This window comes from Triturus cristatus, chromosome 1_1, assembly GCF_964204655.1.
Source record: "Triturus cristatus chromosome 1_1, aTriCri1.1, whole genome shotgun sequence".
NCBI classification, from domain to species: Eukaryota; Metazoa; Chordata; class Amphibia; order Caudata; family Salamandridae; genus Triturus; species Triturus cristatus.
Window position 1 is genome coordinate 152,276,164 of NC_140579.1, and position 16,366 is coordinate 152,292,529.

Sequence of the window (16,366 nt, forward strand, 5' to 3'; positions counted from 1 at the left end):
TATATATATTTCTTTCTCCCCTAGGTTGGACATTGACTCTGGGTTTTTGTTATTAAAAATTGGGAGGAATGTAGTGTCCTAGCATGGACACGTTCTAGTGTTCAGATGTGTGTCCTACACTGTACACCCACCCACCACAGACGTCACTGGGTCAGGTGACGCTGCTAATAAAAGGACCGAGCGCACGTGCTCGTGGCCAGTTAACCCACTACCCCACTAAGTGTGTCAGCGTCCGTTATTGCCACCGAGCATGAGGGCCTAGGGCCCCAACATCACAGATATCCGTCACCAATGTAACGGAGTAACCCGTCTGCAAAGATCTGAATCAGGCCCTTAGTCTCAAGGCTGACACTGCCTCTAAAGTTCTGAGTGAGATCACGATGCGGCACTAGACATGTATTTGATCTGGACATCCAGTTAGTGCTGGAGTGCTGTTACCTTCATAGGGCTGTTAGTGCGTTAGTGCTGGAGGGCTGGGACCTTCACACAGGGAACTTATACAAGCTATTCAGCTGGTAATCAAGGCAGTAAACAGACCAACCTATTCTGTTTTCAAGTGGGGGTCCAAGCCTCAGTTCATTAGTATTTTCCCAACTTCTCGATCATTTCTACCTGAGCATGCCTAAATCAGAGGCTAGAAAGGGAAGCTCACTAACCTTGTGGTAACTGTTGAGCCACCTATCCCAACTCATCCATAAAAAACTGTACATGGTGATCACAGTGGTACCCATCGCTGTATTTTCTTTTGAAGCACCTATCCTAAGACCTCTAAGATTGTAACTGTTTCTATAATGTATTTTTTGCCTTTAGACTGACGAGTAAAGAAACCCTGACCCACTTCCCGTTATTGGGACCATCAACCAATCCCCCTCCTCGGCGGGAGCACCTGAAGCAGTGTGATCTTCTGAAACTTACCCGCAAGCAGAGGAGGCTCTGCCAGAAGGAGCCTGGACTGGCCACCACCTTGCGTGATGCCATCCACCTGGGTATAGTGGAGTGTCAGTACCAGTTCCGCAACGAACGCTGGAACTGCAGCTTGGAGGGGCGGATCAGTCTCTTGAAACGAGGTATGTGCAGACATTCATAGTCACTGTCTAGATACCAGCATCCCAGGCTCAGTCCCACCGGTACTAATTTGTTGATCCACTATTGCCTGGAACCCAACCTGTCCCTGTCTTGAAAGCTGCACAAATACAACCGATTCCTTATTAATCCTAATGTTCGGTTCATACTTTTACTACTCCATCTCTGATTAATAATCCCCTTCTCCACAATCATGCTCACTTCAGCCTCTTAAGATGGTCCACCAATACCCATTCCCATAGCATCACCTACTGAGTGTATCCACTCAACAGTCTGTGTGCACTCTCTAAGGTTCCCTAGAAGTGTTCTCTTGATTACATAAGTGCTCTTTGCACTTCTTTGCTTCCCTTGAGTAAACAGGCACTTACCTTATTTCCCTGCACATTTTCATATTCCTAAAGCGATGGGTCAGACACTACAGCTGTAATCCTTCATGGTGAAAATCTGTAAATTCCCAAAGATATTCAGAAATGAATAGCTTCTCAGTACATTGTTCCAGTTACACTTTCCAGTGACGATTCACTGCTCATCACAGTAGCCTTTCTTTCATTTTCATTCAGCTCCAAAGAGGTACTGCCAGTGCTTAATTTGAGCCAGTGGTTTCCGGTGCTTGGCACCAGGCACTTAATTGTCAACACCAGCACTAATGAGAGCAGCCACATGGTGGCAATGTTTGAGTCATTTACAGATGAGCAGAACAACAGTTGTTTATTAATTCAATATACATTAAAAACACCTCAGCCCTCTGGTGCGCGAGATTATTAGGTTCGGGGGATATTCGGGTATACAGGTGAACTGTAACAAGTCAGTCATATTCCCTCTCACCGACGCCACCGTGCCCTTCACCCCAGACCACCCTTTCGTGTGGGCGTCCGGTCCTAATCGCTACTTGGGCATCTGGCTAACGCGGGACGTGGACGAGTTATGGAGGGCTAATTTTGGGCGTGCGGTTGACTGGCTCGAGTCCAAGATTCCCCACTGGAGTCGGCTGCCTCTATCGTTGGCGGGACAGATAGCAATCACCAAGATGGTTGTGCTCCTGAAGTTTTTATATTTATTTATTAACATACCTGTTCCCCTAACTGCTAATTTTTTTCACCCCCTCTCCCTTTGCTTGGGCCTACATCTTCTCCTACTAATCTGGCGCCTCCTTCTAGTTAACATCCTGTATTCTGTTGTACTTAATAACATACGTGACATGCTGCAGCCACTTGCTGTGTTTCAATATATTGGGTCAACCCTATCAACCTTCTTGTGTACGGGTGCATGGTGCTCCAATTCGGTGCCTTTCTGTAACTTGACATTGCAATTTCTTTTTAATAAAGGTTTTTGAAATAATAATAATAAAAAAATTAAAAAAAAATATATATATATATATATATATATATATATATATATATATATATATATATATATTCACTGAAAAAACCATAGGTTTCAGGGGCGTTATAGTTAGGAATTGGCATTTAAAAAACCTTAGAAATTCACTGAAAAAACCATAGGTTTCAGGGGCGTTATAGTTAACTGGACATTTCCCTCGTACAAAGCCCTAGAAATTCCCCCGTTATAGTTAGTTCAGCTAACTATAACTTGCGCCCCCGCAATGCACTGCTGATGACGTCACTTATTACATCACTCATGACATGGTCAGTGACATCACTGATGACATCACAGATCCTATGGGAAATTGCATGGGGAAAAAACGTTTTGGGAACCCCCTTTTTTCTCGGCCCCCGCTTGACGAATCACCACGAAACTTTCAGGGTGGGAGCGGAGCGGAGCTGGCCAAAAGTTTGGAAAATTTTGTGAAGATTCGTCAATCGCCGCCAGACTTATTGGGTATAGAATGTTGCGGATTTCCTATGGAAAATAGTTCCTAACTATAACTATCTACTGGCGACCGCCAGTAGATTATATATATATATATATATTCACTGAAAAAACCATAGGTTTCACACACGTTATAGTTAGGAAATAGCATTTAAAAAACCTTGCAAATTCACTGAAAAAACCATAGGTTTCACACATGTTATAGTTAGCTGGACATTTTACTCGTAAAAAACCAATGAAATTCCCCCGTTATAGTTAGTTCAGCTAACTATAACTCGCGCGCCCGCAATCCACTGCTGATGACGTCACATATTACATCACTCATGACATGGTCAGTGACATCACTCATGACATCACTGAGACATCTCAAATGGTACTTTACAAAACCCACAACTTTACCCATAGCTCCATTCACTAAACCTTTTTCTACATCCAAATTACGTCTTAAAATTACTCTACCGTTCATACACACATAAAGATTATTTTCCAAACCAGCTGTATTTTGTTATTAAAAAAATGGCATAGATTACCCCTGAACATAATCGGTAGAATTAATTCAATAAAGATGACGATATTACCCAAATTTCTGTATCTTTTCCGATTCATTCCTTTGGCTCTAAACAATTTGTTTTTTAAACAACTAGATGGTGTATTCAGCAGATTTATATGGGGCTATAAAAAAGCGAGAAGGTCTATGAATTTTCTTAAAAATAACACTGATACGGGATAATTTTCCTGATTTTAAGTTGTATTTCTGGTCTGCTTTTCTTCTGCGCATTCGTTCTCTGTTAAACAGCGGAGGAGCACTTCTTTTTCACATTTTTATGTTGAAAGATGACTCTAACATGTTTCTGCTTCGAGTTAATGACCGTAATTATTTTAAAAGAGTCAAATTTAAGACCGTCAGAGATTTAATAAAGATCTGGGGCAACATATTAACTTACTGCAATACCACGTTCTTCCATTCAAAATTGCCGCTATGGGGTAATCCGGGCCTTCCGGTAATTTTTAATGATAGCATCGCCCATAGCTGGTCTAGGATGGGTATTAGCGTTTTAGGGGATCTATATAGTATGCACGGGTTTCTAGACTTCAACACTCTCAAACTGTTATATGATCTTCCTGAAACTACGAGGTATAAACTTCTTCAGTTGCACGACTACTTGATCAATAAAAAACAGCTTTTGGCGGTCTCAGACAGCGATATATGGACCTGCCTATATTCTGGAAAAAAAAATCAGAAATTAGTGACACCTATAGTATTCTGGCTAGTTTTAAATCAAATGACTGCTCTAAACTAGCCGATAAGTGGGGTAGACTATTAGGCTTAAATATTACAGTGAGAGAGATAGAGTGCTCTCTGTCTAACATTAATAAACGGGTTCGATCATCAAGTTTAAGGCTCCAACAGTTTAGAACGACTTGTATGCTGTATTATACTCCTGAAATAATCTCTAAATGGTCTATCAACAATCTATATAGCGACCGAACCAAATGCCCAAAATGCTCTACCGAGGCCGCGGATTTGATACATATGTTTTTTTCTTGCCCTACCCTTAAGGTCTTCTGGGGGGACATCCAGAAGGTTCTCAAAATCAAGCTTATTCAGTTACCCTCATTTACTGCTGCCTCGGTTTTGTTAGACATTTATCCTACTTCTTTACCACAGGCTCCTCTGGCCTCAATTCTTATGTCTTGTGCTAAGCTAACTCTGGCCAGAGCTTGGATCTGCCCTGATTCACCTACGGTATGGGATTGGTGGGCATTGGTAATCGAGATCCACTCAATGGAGCTAGCATTAGCAAACCTAAGAGGGATACGCTCTCTGAGCACTCATGAAAACAATTGGGGAACTTTTATGGAATGAAGTGCCTCTATTATATGTCCAGTAATGTGTAACATTTTTTCCACCTCCCTTTTTCTTGATTCTGCGATGAACGAATGTCATAAATGTTTTTTTTTTTATATATATCTTTTCTCTATGTCTACCAATGTACGTATGAATGTATGCTTTTCTTGCCAGCCTGTTTAACCTCTTCAGCGCGGCGCGGATTTCCGCGCCACGCTGAAGATTCCGTGCGCGGGCGGGGCCATGACGGAACGGTTCCGTCATAAGCACAGCCCAACCGACGTGCATGACGGAACCGTTCCGTCATGCGCGTCGAAGCGGTTAATAAAAAATAATAATAAAAAAAAAACAGAAGCACTTTCTATTTTATTTTTATCATTACTCAGCTTCTCATAAAGGAGACTCAGCAAAGAACAGAATCTTTTTTCATGATTTAGTATTATCTGCTCTTGCAAACTTTCAAGATAAAATACAACATTCAGCACTACATTTGCGTAGCAGTTGACACCAGAGCTATTTTCAAAATGACAACCAACAACCTCTTCCACACTGTCCTTTTTCTTTTTGCTTGCAGTCACATCACTGTCTTTTTGTTTTCTCTTCTGTACATCCTCATTACAGATATTTTCAAATCTCCTTTTCCGACAAACAACACGTTTTTCAAACACAGGATACTGACCTAAATGAGGAGCATAGCTTCTTCCTAATCTATTATACTCCTTTACACAGTTTGCATCAGCACTTACTTTTGAGTCATCAAAGTCTATCATGAATAAACCAGATCATTTTTTCACGCGTGACAAAGCAACATATGCCATACCTTCTTTAAACACAGTAGATCCAATGTTTACAAAAGCACTATCAACAGTTAATCCTTGAGACTTGTGAATAGTTACAGCATATGCTAGAGAAATCGGAAACTGCTTCCTACGTACATATAAGTCTTTCACTAGCAAAAAACGAACTGAACAACGACTAATGACTTTAACCTCTTCAATCTGATCAAATTTTATTTTTAAGAATTCAATTCCATCTTTTTTCTGGTACTTTACAAAACCCACAACTTTACCCATAGCTCCATTCACTAAACCTTTTTCTACATCCAAATTACGTCTTAAAATTACTCTACAGTTCATACACACATAAAGATTCTTTTCCAAACCAGCTGTTTTTGAAATGTTTTTCTCCAGAGAATCCAATTTAGTAGCCAATTTGCCTGTCAATATAATAGTTATTCGTTCATGTTGAATTTTATCCACAGCTTCCAGTTTTATGATCTCTTCATTTTCCAATTTCAAAAGTTCTTGATTGAATACAGAGCATTCATGTAGTGTTGGCATTAAGCAGATTACAGTATTTTTTTCAGCAATTTTCTTGTCTATTTTCTCTGGAACTATTTCTTCTGTTGTAAACAAATTACTCAGCAATCGACTCTGTAATACTTTTCTGCCATGTTCTGTGAGTAGTCCAATTCTTATATCTTTCAGAATACTTGCATAGTCCTCATCATTGGCTTGCCTCATATTGGTAATGAGTTCCATATACTCAAAATATGTCCAAATATTTACATTGCCTATACTTCCTAATGACTTTTTCGTGTCTTCATGTGTAAGTGTATGGAATATCAGTTGTCCTTTAACTGGAGTAAGTTGCAAAAGATCCCCAAAAACTATGACGTGTTTTCCTCCAAATAACACGTCATAGTCTGTCTTCAGAATTTGCTGCATTCTTAAATGCACAAAGGCAAGCATTAAGTTTGATACCATGCTTACCTCATCAATAATGAGTACTTTCATTTTCTTCAATACTCTTGAATCTTCCAAGCATGCTTCTCCTACTAGTTTGTGGTACTGTATTTTGTTCTCATGCTCTACTGGTAACATTAGCAAACGATGTAAGGTAACTCCTTTTATGTTATACGCTGCTAACCCAGTTGGAGCAGTAACAACACAAGACAAAATAGAATCCATTTTCTTCTGTAGGTAGCTTCTTATTACATTAATTAAGAAACTTTTTCCAGTTCCTGCTTGTCCACTTACATACATTCTCATTGGTTCAAAAGATGTGCATGAGCACTCTTTATTTTCATGTAGTAATCCGTGATCAATTTTTTTCCTGACTTCATAAATTTGTTTTTGTTCTTCATTCAGTTGCTGCTCCAAATATGTTAAGTCTACTAAATCTTCCTGAGCTTGATTCATAGCTGTTTCCACTTCATTCATGGCTATTGCTGCTTCATCTTCTACGATTGGTTGTCCTAGAGGATCTTGACTGAATGTCCCAGAACTTTGACTGTCTTGAGAACTGTCTCTAGCTACTTCAGCTGCAATTGTTGCTTCTTGTTCAATTTCTTCATTTAACATTTGAACATAAGTTGTGAAAGTACTGCATTCTACGCTGTCTTTGCTAGCATTGAAGGAATCTTCATAACTCTGGAATTCTCCAAGTAGTTCGTCCTATGAACGCCATGGTTTAAACAGCTGCAAAAGTGGCAAGTAGTAAAATTCCTTTTTGTCAGGAGTGTCGCAACTCAGCTTCCGGTGATTTATCAAACTTCCTTTTGTTTGCTTCACCAAACATCCTTCCTCACCACTGACTTTATATTTTCCATTGTTGATATCTTCTGTGGCATTCCGTTTAAAAATGAAGTTCTGCAGCACTTCATAGAGACACATGTTCTCAAGGTGATGACTTCTTTGTGGGTAATATGTGTCCAACATGTTTGTTCTTAAAATGTCTGTACTTTCTGGTTCGTTCTCTGCTAAATATTCAATTTCTCGAATAGATTTCAGTACCCGATTTCGCATTCCTGCAAGGCCTAAACTTACCCAAATTATTCTTCTGGATTTCGAGTACAGACTTGCAGATGATAACCTATCTGAGCATTCGTAGGATCCAATTTCTCGATGCGATAACATCTTTAAACTGAAACTGTATAGCTTCTTACTGACAGTCTTCTCGTGAGAAATCTCTTCCCACATTTCCTTCAATTCCGTTTTCTCAGATTTAGTGATGTAAGATGTGACATACCGAGCAACAGCAATAGAATTGTCAGCCACATACTGAATATCCATGTTAGCATTCCACATGGATAAAATGACTGGGTTGTAGTCATTTATATATTTTGACTCTTCTTTTCTTCTTAGGTTGTAGGTATTCTTAGGCGATTTTCTTGTAATAGTATGTCGCACAGCTGACATAAAACTGTTTACTCTTCCTTTTGAAAGAACAGGTCGTGGCAATCCAAATCGACATTTTGTGTAGAATTTATCTTTACTCTTGTACTTTCGTCGACAGTACTTTCCACACCGATGACTTTAGAAACGTAAAACTTTCTCTTTTAAGTTTTTCTCTTCTGTGCTTTTTGGTATAGCACATGTTGCATATCCTTCGATGAAACTTAAAACTGCATCATCAGAATCTGTTCCAAATTTTGGGGCATCCTTGATCCACAACAGCATATGAATGTGAGGAGCACCTCTTGCTTGGTACTCTTTTCTCCAAAAGAAATCCACAACTTCTCCAAGAGGTGGATTTTTTTTATTGCAGATGAAGGACATCATAGCCTCACATCTATGATTAAAATATCTGCAAACATTAACCGGATCCAATGAGCACAATTCTCCTGCTGTCTTGTATTGTATGTTTATAATGTTTGAATTTGCCTCTCGAAGAAAATCCAGAAGATCATCCCAAGCGTACTCAGCACATCTTAGGGTAAGGAACCATGTAGGAGTTCCTAAATTCCGTAACATACACTTCAATTCTCCATGGCGTCGGTACCAATATTCATTAGTCCCACGCTGACAAGCCATCAAATTGATCAATTGAGATTCCAAATGATCATCTCGCTGTTGCACTTTGTTGATAAAGTCCTTTGCTGACACATTATGTAGATGTACTCCAGTTTTCAAAATGTGATTTACTGCATAAGATAGTGCAGACAAGTCACTTTCAAATAAAAGATGGAACAAATAAGGAATACTTTGATAAAATCTGGGATCTTCTGCATATAATCTTGTAGTCCAGTACTCCGAAGCAGGAATCTGTACTGGACGTTCATCATATCGTCCACCTTCTCCTGTAGGAAACAGTTGGGGAAAACAACGAGCTTCCAAGCTCTCCTGCCATACACTCACAGGAGTTCCTTTTGCTTTCTTCATCTGAAACAGATCAATAGCGTTTCCCATAACTTCTTTAGAATGAAGAGGATGTATGCTGAAATGTTCATAAATTTCTTCTTCTTTTGACGTATCCACTTTTTCAATTTGCCCAGTTGGTATTCCTGTGTCTTCTAGTATTTCTTCTACATCTTCATCCATATAAATGGCTTCATACCATTTATTATTTTTTTTCAAATACAAATTAGCTCTTTGTACTTTTCGTACATCCACCAGCTCCTGCCAAATTTTCTTATTCTTTGTAGGTACACCATTAACCAGAATAACTAATGGTTCAGTTTCCAAAGTATCTGCATCAATTGTTTCCATATTTTTTTTCAAATCCAATGGCAAATAGACAACTCTTCCTTTTAAACCTCTTTGTAAATCCGAAGGAGGTAATTTACCTGTTTTTGGCTCCATACGCACTATGGTCTGAAACAGATGGACACATTGAATGAGTATAGACTCATACGTATTTAAATCAGAAAGTTCTGGAGGAATATCAACCAATTCTAATTTATTATGTACAGCTCTTGCTGGCATTCTATTTTCTTCTAACTTGTTATAACAGTATTTACAAATACACTGATCTTCACCCAATTCAAAACAATTTTCCAGAAATATATATGTTGCAAAATCTTTCCACTTATAATTATCTTCATTTTCGCATTCCTTGTTTGAATTTTATAATGACTTCTCCGGCAACAAATACAAGTAATATTTGGTCTTTCATTAGAGATGATAGTAAATTTTGTCATTTCATCTTCAAAATTTTTACTATCAGTAAGTTCTACATTCTCTTCCACATTTTCATCAATGACTGTGTCATTTTCTGCACTTTCTTGTTCTGGACCAAAGTAACAAAACTGAATCTCATCAGTAACCTTCACTACATCTGATACAGATCCACGGAACAGAGCATTATTCAACTCATTTAACTTTAGTGCTGGACTTTTAGCAAAATACAATGTTCTCACAAACTTTCTCATTTCAGTATGATGAACAGCCAGCATCCTAAAATGGTGAAAAACACTTTGACACACTTTCCTAGATAGACAAGCCAGAGAATGTCCTTGCAAACCAGTATTCTCTCTCACTCTGCATGGATCTAGGCTTTGAATCACCTTAATCTTCTGTTTAACACTCTTTTTACTATATTCTCTTAGAAAGTCACGTAATTTATCAATAGATTCCTGACGCACAGTACAAATACTACTACAATTCCAAGTGTACACTGGGGCTTTAGGACGTCTCCCCATAACCTCATCAGCCATCACTTCTTCCTCATTTCTTGGAACCATTTTCTCCTTTTCCATTACACAACCATCCTTAACTTCATATACTCTACCATTGGTGTCAACTGCATGCAACAAACTATTACTTTGAAGATAACTCTCTTCATTAAAAAATGGTTCAGTACTTGAACTAGGCTTCCATTCTCCTAAGAACACTTTACAAAAGGTATTTTTTTTCACTTCTCTTTTCCTTTTGCTTTGTGACTTCATTGCATTGACTAATTTATCTAATCTACGCATCCTGTTCAAAATTAAAATGAATAGTTTTTTTTAAATTTCTAAAGCCTTCGTAACAATACTTTCAATAAATTTCTTTTTCTTATAAAATTTGGTTTTCTTCTTATATTTTTTCACATCCTTTAGCAAATATAACATCACTCTTCTCTGAAACATTTTTCTACGAATGTTTTTAAAATCTATTTTTCGTGTTAAGTCACTCTTTCTTACTTCTGAGTCTACATTAGCATTTTGTTTTTGCTGTTGTTGTTTTGTACTTGAAACACTGTTTGAATTTATCTTTCGATAATTTTTTTTTTTTTAAGATATTTTTTTTAAATTCTTTAGTCTGCTTACCAGAAGACTTTTTCTGTTTTCCAACACGAGCTTCTCCTCCTATTTTTTTTTTACCAGTTGTCTTCAAATATAGTTGTTGTTGCTTTTCTTTTCTCTTTCTTGAATTTATAGGCATCTTTAAATTTTTTCACTGTTGCTCAGCAATACCTGCAAGAAACTAAATAAAAATACCTTTATGTAATTTTAATTCATTACAATTTTTTTTGAGCTTTTCAAATCCTATCACATGAGCTGACCCTTTCCTACGAGTCCAAGTCTTACAAAACAAAAGAAACATGAATTAAATCTCTGACAACAATTCCTGTGTGCACACAGACTCATGGTGTGATTCTAGGCAGAAAACGATATTTGATTGGGAATTTGAAAGCACATTTACTACTGTGGAGGAGCAAGTGATAATTACTGTGACAGCCTGACACATTTTTCTTATAGTTTAGAGAGGCAGAAAAGAGCACATGTCCTTACAGCTATTTGAGACCATGACCATGTGTTACAGGGTGAGTGATTAGACTAGAGCAAAGGAAATGAGCCTTGGTGACATTGAATCTGTTTGCGTTACACACTGCTATCTGAAACACCACATACAGCTGAGTAGTACGCACGGGAGTGTACGAGAAGCTGCTGCGTGTGTGCAAAAAGTGTGTTTCTGGAGACTGTGTATTGTCAGTTGCAAGAGAGATCTGCATGGAAACTTGCACAACTGCATGAAGAGTGCAGACATGTGTATAAGAGTAGATGTGTGGTAAGGGTTAATTGGACTTTTGAACATGTAGGAACAACCTCAGCCATTGCAAGATTTGATGGAAAATTTACCTTGTTGATTTGAAATGTGTTAGAATTTGCCTCTCATTTTTGAGATAGTGATTTCTGCTGAGTGCTAACCAACACATTTGAAGAAAACAAGCTGGCCCTTTCCTGAAAGTGCAAGTTTTACAGAACAACAGCAACACAAATTAAATCTCTGACAACAATTCCTGTGTGCACACAGACTCATGGTGTGATTCTAGGCAAAAAGCGATATTTCCTTTGGCAATTTGAAAGCACATTTAGTACTGTGGAGGAGCAAGTGATAATTACTGTGACAGCCTGACACATTTTCCTTATATTTTAGACAAGCCAAAAAGAGCACATGTCCGAACAGCTCCTTGAGACCATGACCATGTGTTACAGGGTGAGTGATTAGACTACAGCAAAGGAAATGTGCCTTGATGACGTTGAATTTATTTGCATTACACACTGCTATCTGAAACACAACACAGAGCTGAGTATTACGCATGGGAGTGTAGGAGAAGCTGCTGCATGTGTGCAAAGAGTGTGTTTCTGGAGACTGTGTATTGTCAGTTGCAAGAGAGATCTGCATGGAGACTTTTACAACTGCATGAAGACTGCAGATATGTGTGTAAGAGTACATGTTTGTTAAAGGTTAATTGGAGTTTTGTACATGTAGGAACTACCTCACCCGTTACAAGATTGGAAGGAAAATCTACCCTGTTGATTTCAAATGTGTTAGCATTTGCCTCTCATTTGTGAGATCATGATTTCTGCTGAGTGCTAGCCATCACACTTTAAGAAAACCAGCTGCCCTTTTCCTGCGAGTGCAAGTTTTACAGAACAACAGCAACACAAATTAAATCTCTGACAACAATTCCGGTGTGCACACTGTCTCATGGTGTGATTCTAGGCACAAAACAGTATCCCTGGGTGATACCAGGCCCTTTCCTGAAAGTGCAAGTTTTACAGAACAACAGCAACAGAAATTAAATCTCTGACAACAATTCCTGTGTGCACACTGTCTCATGGTCTGATTCTAGGCAGAAAACAGTATTCCTGGGTCATACCAGTACAACTTAACTTATGGTGAAGACATACTCCATAATATCTTTCAAGTTCAAGGCACTTAAATATCTTCCTTAACATGAACATGTAGGAACTACCTCACCCATTACAAGATTGGAAGGAAAATCTACCTTGTTGATTTCAAATGTGTGAGCATTTGCCTCTCATTTTTGAGATAGTGATTTCTGCTGAGTGCTAACCAACACATTTGAAGAAAACAAGCTGGCCCTTTCCTGAAAGTGCAAGTTTTACAGAACAACAGCAACCCAAATTAAATCTCTGACAACAATTCCTATGTGCACACTGTCTCATGGTGTGATTCTAGGCAGAAAACAGTATTCCTGGGTCATACCAGTACACCTTAACTTATGGTGAAGACATACTCCATAATATCTTTCAAGTTCAAGGCACTTAAATATCTTCCTTAACATAAAATGTAAAACACAACTTTTAAAGTGGTAGGAAAATGTACCATGCTATTTTCAAATGTGTTTGCATTTGCCTCTCTTTTTTGAGATAGTGATTTCTGCTGAGTGCTAACCAACACAGTTGAAGAAAAGAAACTGCCCTTTCTTAAAAGTGCAAGTTTTACAAAACAACAGCAACACAAATTAAATCTCTGACAACAATTCCTGTGTGCACACAGACTCATGGTGTGATTCTAAGCACAAAGCGATATTTTCTTTGTCAATTTGAAAGCACATTTAGTACTGTGGTGGAGTAAGTGATAATTACTGTGACAGCCTGACACATTTTTCTTATATTTTAGACAAGCAGAAAAGAGCACATGTCCTAACAGCTCCTTGAGACCATGACCATGTGTTACAAAAAACAAGCTGCCCCTTTCCTGCGAGTGCAAGGGTAATAGAGCAAGACCAACATGAATTAAATCTCTGATAACAATTCCTGTGTGCACACTGTCTCATGGTGTGATTATAGGCAGAAAACAGTATTCCTGGGTGATACCAGTACACCTTAACTTATAGTGAAGACATACTCCATAATATCTAACATGTTCAAGGCACTTAAATATCTTCCTTAACATAAAATGTAAAACACAACTTTTAAAGTGGTAGGAAAATGTTTGTACAATCTACCAGATAGCGGCCTGCCTCCGGGTTGTTGGCGTGACGCAGTGTACAACATCTCTTTCATTTGTTAATAATAAATGTCTTACAACCAAAAAAAAAAAAAAAAAAAAAAAAAAAAAAAAAGTAAAAAAGACTACATCCTAAAATGCAAAAAAAAAAAAATAAATAAATAAGTGGTAGGAAAATGTACCATGCTATTTTCAAATGTGTTTGCATTTGCCTCTCATTTGTGAGTAACTGATTTCTGCTGAATGCTAACCATCAAACTTTAAGAAAACAAACTGCCCCTTTTCTGCGAGTGCAAGGCTAACAGAACAAGAGCAACACAAATTAAATCTCTGACAACAAATCCTGTGTGCAGACAGACTCATGATGTGATTCTAGGCACAAAACAGTATACCTCAGTGATACCACTACACCTTAACTTACAGTGAAGACATACTCCATAATATCTTACAAGTTCAAGACAGTTAAATATCTCCTAAAACACAAAATGTAAAACACAGCTTTAAAAGAAGAATGACAATTCTAATATTTATATAAAAAATCACCACATACATCCCCTCTCAAACTCATAACTCACCTTTAAAATTAGTTAGTTGAGAAAGAAATGTGGCACTCAAACAGCAGAATATCAGAGCCAGAATCTCAGAGCTGTACACCTCTCTCCTCTCACCGCAACCAGTAAATGGCAATGTTTCCCTCTCTTTTTTCACACATATACATGTTAATGTAAAATCACAGTCCTTCCCACATTTTTTCAAATGGAATCACACATTTCTATTGGTTGAAACTTTCAACCCCTTTCCAAATCATCCCTTCCCCCAACATGACTTCTGCCTGCTACCATAGCAACAGGTCATGGAACACTGGTGTGAGCAGAGAGGTCAGAAGTTCAGCACACAATGTTTCAAATCCAAAGAGCAAGAGTGCTTGACTTTTCAAACCTAACAGCAAATCCAAAGTAATGTTCAGTGGGAACACATTTTTCTGTACCAATCCAAAACATGCTTTTAAAAATGTAAACATACAGCCTAGTTTTAACTGTAAAATGGTTTGAATCAGCCAATGAGTTCTTTTTATTAAAAAAAAGTATGTATGCCTCCATTTTTCAACTGTCTTTCTTTTCATATTGCCATTCTACTGAAAGACACCTCCTGAGTGCATCCTGTTCTCCTTGAAAGATGTTCACAGTGTGGATTGTAGGTCATAGCTATGTCTTCTGGAGTGAAAAATTTGCAGAAAAAAGAGGTATTGTAAAAGACCTTGCTTTGCCAAATGTAGACATTAAATGGATTGGTCAGAGAGGATTAAAGTGGCACCAATTAATGCCTTTGGTGAAAACCTTTCTACATCTCCCACAACCTAACCTTATTATTGTGCACTGTGGTGGAAATGACCTAGGCACTTTAACTGGGGTAGGTCTGGAAATGCTTATTAAGGACACCTTTCTGCAATTGATGTCACTTTTTCCACAAACTGCCTTTGTATATTCTAATATATGCCAAAGGCAAAAGTGGAACTGGTCCAACCAATTTTGTCCGCAGATTGACAAAGCAAGAAAGCACGTCAATAAGTCTGTTTCTGCTTTCCTCAGAGACTATGGCATGGGTTCTATATACCACAACAACTTGCGTTACAACATGCAAGACATTTATAGAGGAGACGGTGTACATTTCAATGATGAAGGGAATAGAGTCTTCCTCTTGAACTTTAGACTCTACATCGGTACTTACTTGTAGGTACCGAAAAACATTCAATAAACACAAGGGCTCTTTTTAGAGCCACCTAATATCTAAACACTTAAACTTGATTTTTATTAATGTTTTTTTTCGGGTGCGCGCATAGTGCGCGCACCTCGCGATCTTTTAAAAAAAAATTAAAATCTTTTTTTTTGCCCTTCGTGGTCCTACTGTGACCCCCTGACAATGGCTAGGGGGTCAAGAACTCCCTACTCTGCCCCCTATTCACGTTCTCCACCTTTCCTTTTCAGTGCGACAGACAAAATGGCAGCCGACACTTCCTGATTTCGACCGATTTGAATGTTTACTGACATCTAACAACCAATCAGAATTACGCTCGCGCACGGCAGGGTGCGCGCACAGAGCTTGCACAGTGCGCGCACCCTGCGCGTGTATAGATATTGATATGCTTTTAAATGCTATTTTCTCAGGAAATACTGAACAGATTTACACCAGACCTGCGAAAGGCACTTCCTTGACCTTATGGCTACCTCTCTGCCAAATTTCAAGTAATTCTGTTCAGCCGTTCGGGCTGTAGCTGCGACTAAAGGTCCTATGGAAAAATACATGGGGAAAACACGTTTTGGGACCCCCCCTTTTTCTCAGCCCCCGCTTGACGAATCACCCCGAGACTTTCAGGGTAGGAGCTGAGCGGAGCGCCCCATTAGTTTTGAAAATTTCGCGAGGATTCGTCAACCGGCGCCAAAGTTATTCAAAATAGAATTTTGAGATTTCCTATGGAAACTCGGTCCTAACTAGAACTATCTACTGGCGACCGCCAGTAGATTATATATATTATTAATATATTAACCTGACGCCAGATTATATATATTATTAATATATTAACCTGACGCCATTGGAACTATCGGAGGGTGACAAAAGAACTCTCTCATTGGGCTTATCG

At 38.5% G+C, this 16,366-nt stretch overlaps 1 protein-coding gene and 1 long non-coding RNA gene across 2 annotated transcripts in view; one reads left to right on the plus strand and one right to left on the minus strand.

The window, feature by feature from the left end:
• Positions 1 to 16,366, minus strand: part of LOC146869869 (uncharacterized) — a 151,484-nt gene that overhangs the window by 55,134 nt on the left and 79,984 nt on the right. The window lies entirely within an intron of this gene.
• LOC146869870 (protein Wnt-9b-like) overlaps positions 1 to 16,366 on the plus strand; it is a 76,144-nt gene that overhangs the window by 34,435 nt on the left and 25,343 nt on the right. The window contains 1 exon segment of the mRNA XM_085599680.1: positions 811 to 1,067. Within this exon segment, the coding sequence (XP_085455806.1) occupies positions 811 to 1,067 (257 nt within the window).